The sequence below is a fragment of the Hypanus sabinus genome, chromosome 12 (genome assembly GCF_030144855.1).
Source record: "Hypanus sabinus isolate sHypSab1 chromosome 12, sHypSab1.hap1, whole genome shotgun sequence".
Classification (NCBI taxonomy): Eukaryota; Metazoa; Chordata; class Chondrichthyes; order Myliobatiformes; family Dasyatidae; genus Hypanus; species Hypanus sabinus.
In genome coordinates, this window is record NC_082717.1 from 30,744,535 (window position 1) to 30,757,725 (window position 13,191).

The 13,191-nt window shown below is 40.9% G+C and overlaps 1 protein-coding gene across 4 annotated transcripts in view; it reads right to left on the minus strand.

The window, feature by feature from the left end:
- LOC132402741 (tetratricopeptide repeat protein 7A-like) overlaps nucleotides 1-13,191 on the minus strand; it is a 245,947-nt gene that overhangs the window by 120,112 nt on the left and 112,644 nt on the right. For all 4 annotated transcript variants that reach the window (XR_009515057.1, XM_059985708.1, XM_059985710.1 and 1 more), the window contains one exon: nucleotides 1,081-1,198. Coding sequence is in view for 3 of the 4 variants with exons in the window: in XM_059985708.1 (XP_059841691.1) it covers nucleotides 1,081-1,198 (118 nt within the window). In the remaining variant the exon portion in view is untranslated. The remainder of the gene's footprint in view (nucleotides 1-1,080; nucleotides 1,199-13,191) is intronic.

Here is a 13,191-nt window from a genome sequence, read left to right on the forward strand (position 1 = left end):
GCAGAGTGATACAACAAAAGGTTAATTAACCATTCTCCCTCAACAATTCAGCTGCAGCTTCTTCCCCTCCAGCATCGCAATTCTGAATAGACCATGAATTCATCAATCCTTTTTTTGCACGATACATTTTTTAAAATTTGTATATCTTTGCACAGCAGTGCTGCTGCAAAACAGTGAACTTCAGGATGGGGATAGTAAACCTGATTGTCAACGTCATCAAATTCAAAATGAAAACAAACCTCTGAAATCACACTGCCCCATACTTTCATCACATTCAACTAAATACATGATGACTGTAAAGACAAATTTAATATTTTACTTAATTAGCAGTGTGGTAGTTTTATTTTATTTATATGTAATATATACAATTTGTTGAGAAGACAGTTGATTATGCCACTGTTCATTCATCTCCATAGATGCAGCTTGCCCTGCTGAATTCCTCCAGCGTTTTATATACGTTGCTTTGGATTCCAGCTATCTGTAGAATTTCTCATGTTTATGGTTATTTGATAACTTTGCTCTTCTGGCCTTTCATATGTTCTTAAGAGGGGTGAAAAGACAACAATGGAAGAACTCAGTTGGTCAGGCAGCAGAGGAGGCAAAAAGTATGTCAATAATTTGGGTCAAGACCCTGCATGAAAGAGAAAGATGTAAAAACAAAATCTTTTCCAGTGCTAGGATTGACAAAGAACAGGTTTAAATTGAGAAGAAGGAGTTTCAAAGGAAAGATGAGGGATAAGTCTTTCTTCAACATAAAAGTTTGTTGATATCCTGGAATTTGTTGCCAGAGGTAGTGAAGGAATCAGAGACAATTTCTACATTGAAGAGGCAACTAAAAAGGTAATTAAATAGGCTAAGCAAAGGATACATTCAGACAAAAAGGTTGGCATGTAAGTGATGGGTCAAATGGCGTATTTCTGTGACAACTCTATGACTATTTCAGGTTGATAACATTTCAACAGGTCTGTTCATAAAATATAAAACATTACAGCCATAATGACCTTGGAAAGGTGCATTGCTGAACACAAAAAACAAGTGTCACAGAAAGGTGAAATGCAAACCCAGCTTAACTTAACCTACCATCTGTAGCTTGAAGACTGTACACCAACCCTAGGCCCAGGTAGCCTTTGGCAAGAAATTCACCAGCTTCTTCCCCCATGGTGGTCACAATGGTGCAAAATTGCTCTCCTTCCTCCAGCTGTAAACAGAGTATACAGTACTTATCATAAAACCATCTGATCACTTTACACATTTCAATCAGTGATAGAAAGTCAATGCTTTTCAGGAATTTGGTAAGTGAACATGGGTGTTACGTTGTTAAGAATAAGGTGTTATGCAATTAATTTGTAGGACAAATTTGTCTTGAAGAAGTAAAAACTTATAAAGTACAAGGTATCAAACTACTGAGAAGTTGATTAATGTAAATGCTATGGGAAAAGCTCTCCAATGACGAGAACCACCTCCCAAAAAGCATGGGTGTGGTTATTACAAGTCCATCATCTCAGCCACTGGATTTCTGCACTAATCACCTTTCGAAGCTTCGGCAATGACTGTCCCTTCTTCACTATGTGGAGAGTTTGGAAATTGCACAATGTTCAACTCCATTCAGAATTCCTAAGCTCATAAATTATTCTGTGTCTGCTTGTCATGGACTGGTAACTGACAAGCAACAATCATGCCACACTGTCTAACCACCTGCCCTTAACATTTAATCCTAGTGTCACTCACCTTCACAGCCATATTGCTGTGTTTACAAAGCTAGGTCAAAGGCCAAGTGCGCTATACTAAATGACTTGTCGATTTACTTCTATAATGCCTTTCCATCGTTTAAAAAACACATGAGATTGAATACCTTCAATTCTCTGGGTGTGTGCCAGTCTAACAGCAGTCAAGCAGATCAACACCAACTAAAGCAGAGCAGCCTGCCTGATGGGCGCCCTTATCTCTCACCCAAAATATTCACTCTCACTATTGCCCACAGCACCGTGGTTCCTATATGTACCATTGAAAAGAGACAATGTACCAACACCACAAGCTAAACGTTGACTGCAGCTTCCTAACTCAAAGTCACTAGGTGCATAAAAGCACCAGAACCTGCATGTTTCCCTTCAATATCTACACTAATTCAATTTCTATCTATATATTACTATGCAAAACTCTTAGGCACATATATATAGCAAGGATGCCTAAGACTTTACCCAGCACTATAGTAATTTTATGTATTGCACTGTTCTGCTGCCACAGAAAAAAACTAATTTCATGCCATACATGTTGATGATAAACCTGACTCTGATATGGGTGTCTATAGTGGGAAGGGGCAGGGAGAGAGGAATCATGGCTGGAATAGGGGGAAGGAGGAAGGGAGGGAGTGGGAAGCACCAGATTCTGAAATGATCAATAAGCCAATTGTTTGGAAGCAAATGCCTGAATTCAAGCGCTAGGTGTGTTTGCACCTCCATCACCCCTCACCCTGACACTCCTTGTCTGCTACCTGTCCCACACCCCTCCCACCACGCTCTGCCCTTGACCTTCAACATTCTTTGTTCCCACCAGATTTACAGACTTGGTCTGCACTCCATATTCACAAATATAGGACTGTACAAAGTCTTAGGCACTTTAGCTATGTATGTGCCAAAGATTTCCCTTTTTCACTAGGGTAACTTGCTACCCCACAGAATTGTGGGAATACCATCTCCGACAGCCTGTAGATCTTCACGGTGGCAATTCACCACCATTTTTTTAAGATCACCTTCTCAACAGCTTGACAGCTACACTCACATGCTGCAAGTGAATAAGATGTCCACTTTTCCATCCCTAGCTTATATCTCTTTATGTACTTAGTTACATTACTTAGAATTCCTTTCAGAAAGATGGGTCAGAATGGCTTATGTGATTCTGGCATTGACTGAAGTGTATCAGCAAAAAGCAAGGTAAGGCAATATTGTTAATAACCTAACAGCATGAGCAAATGAGAAAACAATCAGCTAAATGGTGGAAACAACTGACATATCTCACCAAGCTATTAAATAACACGACAATCGAAACAGATGGCCTTCAGCTGGCAACTGCTGGGTATTGTTCATAAGACCTCATGTTTGGATCTCCTGTTTAACCTTTCATGAACTGGTTCAAAGCCCATTTTATTTGAATTCCCTTTGGCAGCGAGTTGAAACTGTTGGCTTTGTAGACAACAAATTGCCTGCTCACAAAGCTGTTGGCTAAGTTGTCTTTCCCAGATCACCAGTATGGCTGATATTACTCCAATTTTTCATGGCTAAGTGGTAATAGTGCAACACATACTGTGCATGTGCATGTGTGTATCTATTGTATAGCTCTATTGAGAAACCAGAAGAGTAACTTTTCTCCATCAATAGCAGGTTAGTGTGTTTATTTATGAGGGTTATCTCTTATACTGTCTCCGCCACTATCTCTAGTAACAAATTCCAGGGTATCAACAACTCTTATGACTTATCCTTCACATCTAAAGTGCACAAGAATGCATGAATAGCAACAGCAGTTAGCAAAAATTCATCTGTGCAAATTATTCTATGACTTTGCCTCTCCCTATTTCTATATTACTTTCCATTCTTACGAACCCTCAGAGATATTAGTACTCCTCCTGTTCCAACTTCATCAGTAAACTTAATTTCAATAACTTCACTTGTGGCTGTGACTTCAGATGCCAACAGCCTATGACCCCAACTTAACTCCCGAAACAACACCGCTTCTTTCCTTTAAAATTCCGTACTCATTAAAATCCATTATTGTGACCGGGATTTTGGTTATCATTACTTCCTTGTATCAAATTGTGTTAAACAATGCTCCAATGATCCACCTTGGAAATTTTTATGACTTTAGGTACACCAAATAAAATAAAACTCAGATTGAAATCTAATCAACTCAGAATAAAAGTCACAAAAGAGCGTAATAGTATTTGCATAAGAACCCAGAAAATTACCAGATGCAAATTGTAGCAGTTCTGCACTAGTAGATTTTTGGTAATTTACTGTTTTATTAAACATAAATTTATATACTAGAACTGGAAATTTGAACACAAAATTAATTACTTCATTTGTTATCATTACAAATTCAAATACCATTTTTTTGTATCCCAGATTACACCAGATAGGGATTAGGTTATGGGTCAACTATTAAATAACAGTTTCAACTGACTGCTTACAGCTCATTAAATTGTGTATTAGTCAGCTTTATATTTTTCTTGTTTGGAACTGGGCCAGGTTTAAAGTCGAAAATCCTTTTTAATCTTCATAGTCCACTTAGGATAAATGACAAAGAGAAAGGTACACATCTTATCCCAGGTTATCCATTAATCCTGAATTTTGTGTGCTCATATATACAAAACTCAATTTGTGACACGTATCTACTTCCTGCTTCCAAAATACTGCATATCCTAGCTGTATTAGTAACAGACTTAGTTTCCATAGCAACCCTTATTATCAGAACAGATGCTATAGATATTTTAAAAACATGTCTCTCCTTATATCCAAAGAAGGCTTGAAGCATTTGAGGTTTTTAATACATTTTTTAAAAAAAAACAAGAAACATCTTGTGTGGAGCATACAAATTACGACTTATTGGACAACTCAGAATTTTCCTTCTTAAATTATTTGATTTTGATACCTTACACAGGATGTCCTTAGCCTGACAATTTAGTAGATATCAACAACCAAACAGAGACATTTGCTTGCAATCCTGACATTGCATCCCCCAGCATCCAAATAAAACGTGCACAAAACCGATTTACAGATAAGGTAGAATAGTCTGTATGGCGTGTTTGAAATCACATCATTACTAAAATTTAAGGTGTCCTACTGCAACAGTTTATACTTCAAGTATTTTATTTCACTCAAAGTCCAGGCAACAGCAAATCCCTAAGGGAGAGTTTTGTTAAAGTTTACATGGTGGCATACTATTGACAAAGGAGGTTTCTCAGCACATTTACAAGTGAGGGTGAACCTACTTGAGGCCTAGTCCCCCTCGACTGTGGTGAGGCCCAGGCCTCAAGCTGTTTGCAGCCATCCAGGAGAGAGGTGTCAGAGTTGGTGAGCCTCCATCCAAGGTATTGTGGTGCAGCATCAGTGTTGCCCTCCTGTGTTCACTTGGCAGAAGACAAGCTGTATTGTGTTTAACTGCAGACTGCTGCAACATTCATGGACTCAAGGACTTGGGCTATATTCTTTTGTATGGCTGTAGTTCGCTGCTATCTTATATGTGCTATGTGTCCTTTGTGCTGTGTGTGACTGTTGGTACTGTGCTTTGCATCTTGGTCCCGGAGTAACACTGTTTTGTTTGGCTGCATTCACGGGTAATTGCAAAGCAAATTCAGTAATAAAAATAGTAAACTCTGGAAGCAGAGAGAGGTACTGAAAGTGCAAATCAGGTTACAATGCATTGCCGAATGATGTTAACGTGAAGGAATGACAGACATGCTGAATGTATTGAAAATGGAATTTCATGAAATCAGAGAATGGTGAGGACAGCAGGGTTAAAATACTAATTATTTACATGATTGATAATACATTTTTACTTCTTGTCTACTTTCCCCAAACCTAAACCCCTTCCTTTGTCTGGGATTCATCCTAGTGAAGTGATTCTCATCTCTGGCAACAAAAGGTCTTGCCTGAAAGATAAGCCAAATTTTTCTTTCACAGGCTTAACAACTTTCTGCATTCTTGCTTTGGGTTATGGAATTATTTTAGATTTCCAGAGTTTCTGTTTTACTTTCAGATCATTGTTTCAGCGTTTTATGGTGACTGAGCAAGAACTGCGCCAAAATAAATTATCACATTAAGTAGAGAGTTTATGCTTTTTGCTGCATCTGAGGAGCTAAGGATGAATTCAACCTCAAAAATAAATGAATAAATAAACACTGCATTCTTTTTATTAAAAGGAAATCAATCTTTCTAAGTGTAAAAAAGAGAGGGTAGAAAACCCACAAATATTCACAAATTGTGTCAAAATATGCAAAAAATTTAGACTGCTCCAAACAAAAGGAAGGACAGGATAAGATCATTGAGGATGTGCAGACAAATTACATCATTGAAGGCAACACTACAGTTCAGCAATTATTATTTCAGAATTTGTTATCAATTCCTTTCCATCTGAGAATTTATTAAAAATATTTCTCTAATACTTATGCCTCTATTGGGAAGCTCTCAATTAAAACATTTATTTATTTATTTATACAAGAGATTCTGCAGATGCTGGAAATGCAGAACAAAACACTAAAAATGATGGAGAAACCCAGCCGGTCAGGCACCATCTATAGAAATGAACAAAGTGTCAGCTTTTCAGGCCGAGACTCTTCATCAGGAGTGGAAGGGAAGGGTGAAGATGCCAGAATAGAAAAGGCTTCAGCAGGGGAAGGAGTACAAGGTAATAGGAGAAGACAGGTGGATGGAGGAGACGAGATGAAATAAGGAGGTGATAGGTGGAAAAAGGCAAAGGGCTGAAGGAGGAATCTGATAGGAGTGTGGACCACAGGAGAAAGGGAGGGCCTCCAGGGGAGATGTTAGGCAGGTGAAGAGAAGAGGTAAGAGGCCACAGTGGGGAAAAGGAGGAGAAGGGAAAAAATAATTACCAGAAGGAGAAACTGATGTTCATGCCATCAGGTTGGAGGTTATCTAGGGACAAAATATGAGGTGTTGCTCCTCCATCCTGATAATGGCCGTATCATGGCAGAAGAGGAGGCCATGGATCAACATGTCAGAACGGGACTGGGAATAGGAATTAGAACAGTTGGTCACCGGGAAATTCCACTTTTTGTGGATGGAGCAGAGGTGCTTCAACAGGCTGCACCAGCCAATTACCCAATGGGAAAACAGCAGAAGCATTTCACAGGAAACTGCTTCTGTGGTTAAAAATATATGCAACCTCCTATACAAAACTTGAAAACTATAAAGATATGTTGTTAGAAAGATTTGTTCTGAGGACATGGATCTGCAGAGTCCTTGAAAATGAGGCTGAAGCATTTCAGCCCGAAACGTCGACCGTACTCTTTTTCATAGATGCTGCCTGACCTGCTGACCTGCTGAGTTCCTCCATCATTTTGTGTGTGCTGCAGGTTGTGGAACCAGTTTGGAGTTCACGTCAGTGAAGCTATCTACTCTGGTTCAGGAGCCTGATGGTTGAAGACTAATAACTGTATCAGAACATGGTGACATGGTGATATGCAACACCTCACACTTGTCTGCATTAAATTCCATCTGCCATTTTCTGGCCCATTTTTCCAGTTGGTCCAGATCCCTCTGCAAGCTTTGAAAGCTTTCCTCGCTGTCCATAATGCCTCCAATCTTAGTGTCATCAGCAAACCTGCTGATCCAATTTACCACATTATCATCTAGATCATGGATATAGATAGCAAACAACAATGGTGCCAGCACAGATCCCTGAGGCACACCACCAGTCAGTTTGAGAAGCAATCATCCACTACCACTCTCTGTCTTCTCCCACGCAGCCAATTTCAAATACAGTTTACAACCTCTCCATGGATACCTAGTGTCTGAACCTTCTGAACCAACCTCCCATGTGGGATCTTGTCAAAGGCCTTACTAAAAGTCCATGTAGACAATATCCACAGCCTTTCCTTCATCTACTTTCTTGGTAACCTCCTCGGAAAACTCTACAAGATTTGTTATACACGATCTACCACGCACAAAGAAAGCCATGCTGACTATCCTTAATCAGCTCTTGGTTGTCCAAATACTTGTATATCCAATCTCTTAGAACACCTTCCAATAATTTACCTACTACTGATGTCAGGCTTACCAGCCTGTAATTACCTGGTTTACTTTTGGAGCCTTTTTTAAATGACGGAACAACATGAGCTACCCGCCAATCCTCTGGCACCGCACTCATGGCTAAGGATATTTTAAATATTTCTGCCAGGGCCTCTGCAATTTCTACACTAGTCTCTCTCAAGGTCCAAGGAAATATTAAGTCAGGCCCAGGGGATTTATCTATCTTTATTCACTGTAAATCAGCAAGCACCTCCTCCTCTTTAATCTCTATATGCTCCATGACACTACTGCTTGTTTCCCTTCCTTCCATATATGCTATACCAGTTTCCTGAGTAAATACTGATGCAAAAAACTGTTTAAGATCTCCCCCATCTCATGAAGCTCCACACATAGACAACCACTCTGACCTTCTGGAGGACCAATTTTGTCACTTACTATCCTTTTACTGAGTCCCAGTCAATATGTGGAAAGTTAAAATCCCCTACTATTACAACTTTCTGTTTCTTACATCGGTCTGCTATCTTTCTACAGATTTACTCCTCCAATTCTCTCTGACTATATGGCTGTCTATAATACAACTCTATTAGTATGGTCACACCTTTCCTGTTCCTCAGCTCCACTCATATGGCCTCTGTAGACAAGCCCTCCGGGCTGTCCTGTCTACGCACAGCTGTGCTAATTTTCCTGCCTAGTAATGCCACTCCTCCCTCTTTCATCCCTCCCCCTCTATCACATCTGAAACATCGGAACCCCGGAACAGTAAGCTGCCAGTCCTGCCCCTCCTGCAACCAAATCTCATTAATAGCAATAATGTCGTAATCCCACGTGCCAATCCACACCCTAAAATCATCTGCCTTTCCTACAATACTCATTGCATTGAAATAAATGCACCTGAGATCATTTCTATCACATACAAAGCTCTGATTTCTGTCTATACGTGCAGTCCTCAAATGACCTTTATCCTCCTCCACCTCACTATCTGCTCTAACACTCTGGTGTCCCCCCCCCCTCCCCCCCCGCAAATCCAGTTTAAACCTCCTGGAGCAGTACTAGCAAATCTACCCGCAAGGATGTTAGTCCCCCTCCAGTTCAGGTGCAAGCCGTCCCATTGGAACAGGTCCCACCTTCCCTGGAACAAAGCCCAATTGTCCAGAAACATGAAGCCCTCCCTTCTGCCATCTCCTTAGCCACATATTTAGCTGCACTATCTTCCTATTTCTAGCCTCACTAGCACAACTTTAGAGAATAGTCACGTGTGACAGTGGAAAGGAGATAGCAGAGGTACTTAATGAATACTTTGCTTCAATATTCACTACGGAAAAGGACCTTTGCGAATGTAGGGATGACTTACAGCAGACTGAAAATCTTGAGCATATAGGATGTGCTGGAGCTTTTGGAAGGCATCAAGTCAGATAAGTCACTGGGACCAGATGAGATGTACCCCAGGCTACTGTGGGAGGTAAGGAAGGAGATTGCTGAGCTTCTGGCAATGATCTTTCAATCATCAGCGGAGATGGGAGAGGTTCCGGAGGATTGGAGGTTTGTGGATGTTGCTCCTTTATTCAAGAAAGGGAGTAGAGATGGCCCAGGAAATTATAGACCAGTGAGTCTTGCTTCAGTGGTTGGTAAGTTGATGGAGAAGATCCAGAGAGGCAGGATTTATGAACATTTGGAGAGGCATAATATGATTAGGAGTAGTCAGCATGGCTTTGTCAAAGGCAGGTTGTGCCTGACAAGTCTGACTGAATTTTTTGAGGATGTGACTAAACACATTAATGAAGGTAGAGCAGTAGATGTAGTGTATATGGATTTCAGCAAGGCATTTGACAAGATACCCCATAAAAGGCTTACTGAGAGAGTAAGGAGGCATGGGATCCAAGGGGACTTTGCTTTGTGGATCCAGAATTGGCTTGCCCTCAGAAGGCAAAGTGTGGTTGTAGACAGGTCATATTCTGCATGGAGGGTGGTGACCAGTGGTGTGCCTCAGGGATCTGTTCTGCGACCCCTACTCTTCGTGGGCCAGTAGTAAATATGTTGATGACACAAAGGTTGGGAGTGTTGTGGATAATGTGGAGGGCTGTCAGAGGTTACAGCGGGGCATTGATAGGATGCAAAACTGGGTTGAGAATTGGCAGATGGAGTTCAACCCAGCTAAGTGTGAGGTGATTTATTTTGGTAGGTCAAATATGATGGCAGAATATAGCACTAATGGTAAGATTCTTCTTAGTGTGGAGGATCAGAGGGATCTTGGGGTCCGGGTCCATAGGACGCTCAAAGCTGCTGCACAGGTTGACTCTGTGGTTAAGACGGCATATGACGATGATGGCCTTCATCAACAGTGGAACTGAGTTCAAAAGCCGAGAGGTAATGTTACTGCTATGTAGGACCCTGGTTAGACCCCACTTGGAGTTCTGTGCTCAGTTCTAGTCGCCTCACTACAGGAAGGATGTGGAAACCATAGAAAGGGTGCAGAGGAGATTCACAAGGATGTTGCCTGGATTGGGGAGCATGCCTTATGAGAACACATTGAGTGAACTCGGCCTCTTCTCCTTGGAGCGACGGAGGATGAGAGGTGACCTGATAGAGGTGTATAAGATGATGAGAGGCATTGATCATGTGGGTAGTCAGAGGTTTTTTCCCCAAGGCTGAAATGACTAACACGAGAGGGCACAGGTTTAAGGTGCTTGGAAGTAGGTACAGAGGAGATGTCAGGGGTAGGTTTTTTTCACACAGAGAGTGCTGACTGCATGGAATAGGCTGCCAGCGATGGTGGTGGAGGCAGATATGATAGGGTCTTTGAAGTGACACTTGGATAGGTACATGGAGCTCAGAAAAATAGGCTATGGGTAACCCCGGTAATTTTTAAAGTAAGTACATGTTTGGCACAGCATTCTGGGCCAAAGGGCCTGTATTGTGTTGTAGGTTTTCTATGTTTCTCTTTCTTGAATTGCAACAGGAGACTATCTCCAAACAGTTTCTAACTAGTGTCAGGAGCGTGAACTTAAGTGTCTGCATACAGTGAAGAGTTTTTAAATAGTATCAGTTGCATGTGTTTGTGTTCAAAAAGCGGTGAGTTTTTTTAACTGATGTTGGCAAGAAACAAGCAGTAAAACAAGTTAGAATTGTTTTGCTTACTGCAGTTTCAAGTATTGAGGCTTGGAAATGATAGGACCAGTGAAGAATTTGAAGGCATTGATAATCATCTTGAATGTTACAATGAAAAATGATTTGGACGATGCAATCGTCAAAAGCATAGTGTGAAGACAGCCCATTATCTGCTCTAGGTGTCTATGCTAATTTTGTTCATTTACAGCAGTGTCTTGGTTGTCCATCTTATCTGACAAGAACAGTGAAAAATGTGCAGGAGAGCTTTTAAAGTGGAAAAGCTGTTGTACTGGGCTAGATCCACTCTCTCAAACTGAGTCTGGGTCCAGTGGTACAAATAGTCATCACAAACAGGACTGCGGATGATGACCATGACCTCTGTGTCCCGAGAAGATAAGAGTCCATGGTATTGCAGTAAAGATACTAGCATGGATAGATTAGCTGAGTGACAGGAGGCAAACAGTGGGAATAAAGGGGGCTTTTTATAGCTGGCTGCCGATGACTAGTGATATTCCACAGGGATCGATGTTGGGACCGCTTCTTTTCACGTTATATTTGAATGCTTCGAATGACAGAATTGATGGCTTTGTGCCAAGTTTACAGATACTACAGAGATAGGTGGAGGGGCAAGTAGTGTTGAAGAAGTCAGGAGCCAGCAGGACTAGATGGATTGGGAGAATGGCCGAAGAAGTGGCAGATGGAATATAGTGTATGGTCATGCACTTGGTAGGAGGAATAAAGGCTTATACCTCTTCCTCAACAGGGATAATATTCAGAAATCAGAGGTATAAAGGGACTTGGGAGTTCCTGTACAGGATTCCTTAAAGGTTCATTTGCAAGCTTGGTAAGGAAGACAAATGCAACATTAACATTCATTTCAAGACTAGAATATAAGAGCAAGGATTTAGGACAGAGATGAGGAGGAATTTCTTCAGCCAGAGGGTAGTGATTTTGTGGAATTCGCTGTGGAGGCCAAGTCATTGAGCATATTTAAAGTGGAGATTGATAGGTTCTTGATTAGTCAAGGCTTCAAAGGTTATGGGGAGAAGCAGGAGAATAGGGTTGAGAGTCTTGAAACAATTTTATCACAGTTTCAGAAAGTGCGTAAAAGAATCTCAGGTAGCTTCCTTTTGAGAGCCATCTGATTTCTGAACACAAAAGCAAACACTGAAACTATTCTCAATACAACGCTCTTGAAGTAGTCATGAATCAAGAGATCGGACGATTTTATTTGCTGCTGTGATAATAGTATTTAATGATTTGTGCAGCCAATCACTTAATCATTTTGTGCCAAGATGTGGTCTGTGAATCACACAGGAAATGGTAAATTTGTTAGGTAATAACCACATGGTGGCATCCTGTCATTGATGGTACCCCATCTGTTGCACATGCAAGAATGTTGATGAGCGGAACATCCTTCTCTTTGAAAAATTGACACACCCTTCATATTTTTTTTCTAGTCCTCTTACAGATAAGAACTCTTGAAGCATGTTTTCATCTTTTATAAAGCAAACATAACCAAAGAGCAAAGATTTGTTGCCTCGTAAAGTTGACTCGTCCAACTGCAGAGCAAGTTTTGTTATCCTAAGTATGTTGCGCAGTGTGTCTTCTGCATCCTCTGACACTTCATCTATTCGTCTTTGAACAGAGCTGTTGCTGAACGGAATCACTTGAATTATTTGCTCAGGTGACTTATCCAAAACCATACTCAGAGCCTCCCTTACTGCCAGCAGAATCAGTTCTTCTCCAAGTGTACAGGACTTTCCAGATTTAGCAATAAACAATGTAATATTTCATGAAGCACGCAAACTATCACTGTTTTGACGTGAAGTGCTGGCAAACACATTTCCAAGTGTTTTCTGTTTCTGAAGGTTTTCACAAAGTGACTAAAAATGGCACATGCATGCTTGCTTTATTGGAGTGTATTCTCTTCAAATGTTCAAGGAGCCCGGAGAGACTGACTGCCTCATTTGAAAATAAGCTTTTACACACAAAATATACACTGACTGCTGATGGTTGCTCGGTGCTGGTATACATCCATATTTCAGATACCCCACACTATACTGTTTACAGTTCTTTTTCATTTGGTCTGCTTCTGCCATTTTCATTATGGATTGACAGCCAAGGTCAATCACCTGTTGTTTAAATCCAACCTCAAGCAAGTGATCAATAAAGGGGAAAGTTATGACATCATAATAGCTCAGGTAAAACCTGACTCTCTGCCTGAAGATAATTAAAGTGGGGCAGCGATATCACATTTGGGCCGTGGACAACAGAAAAGCGGTCAAGACCATTCAGAAGTGCAGATTCTGAATTTTACCAATCG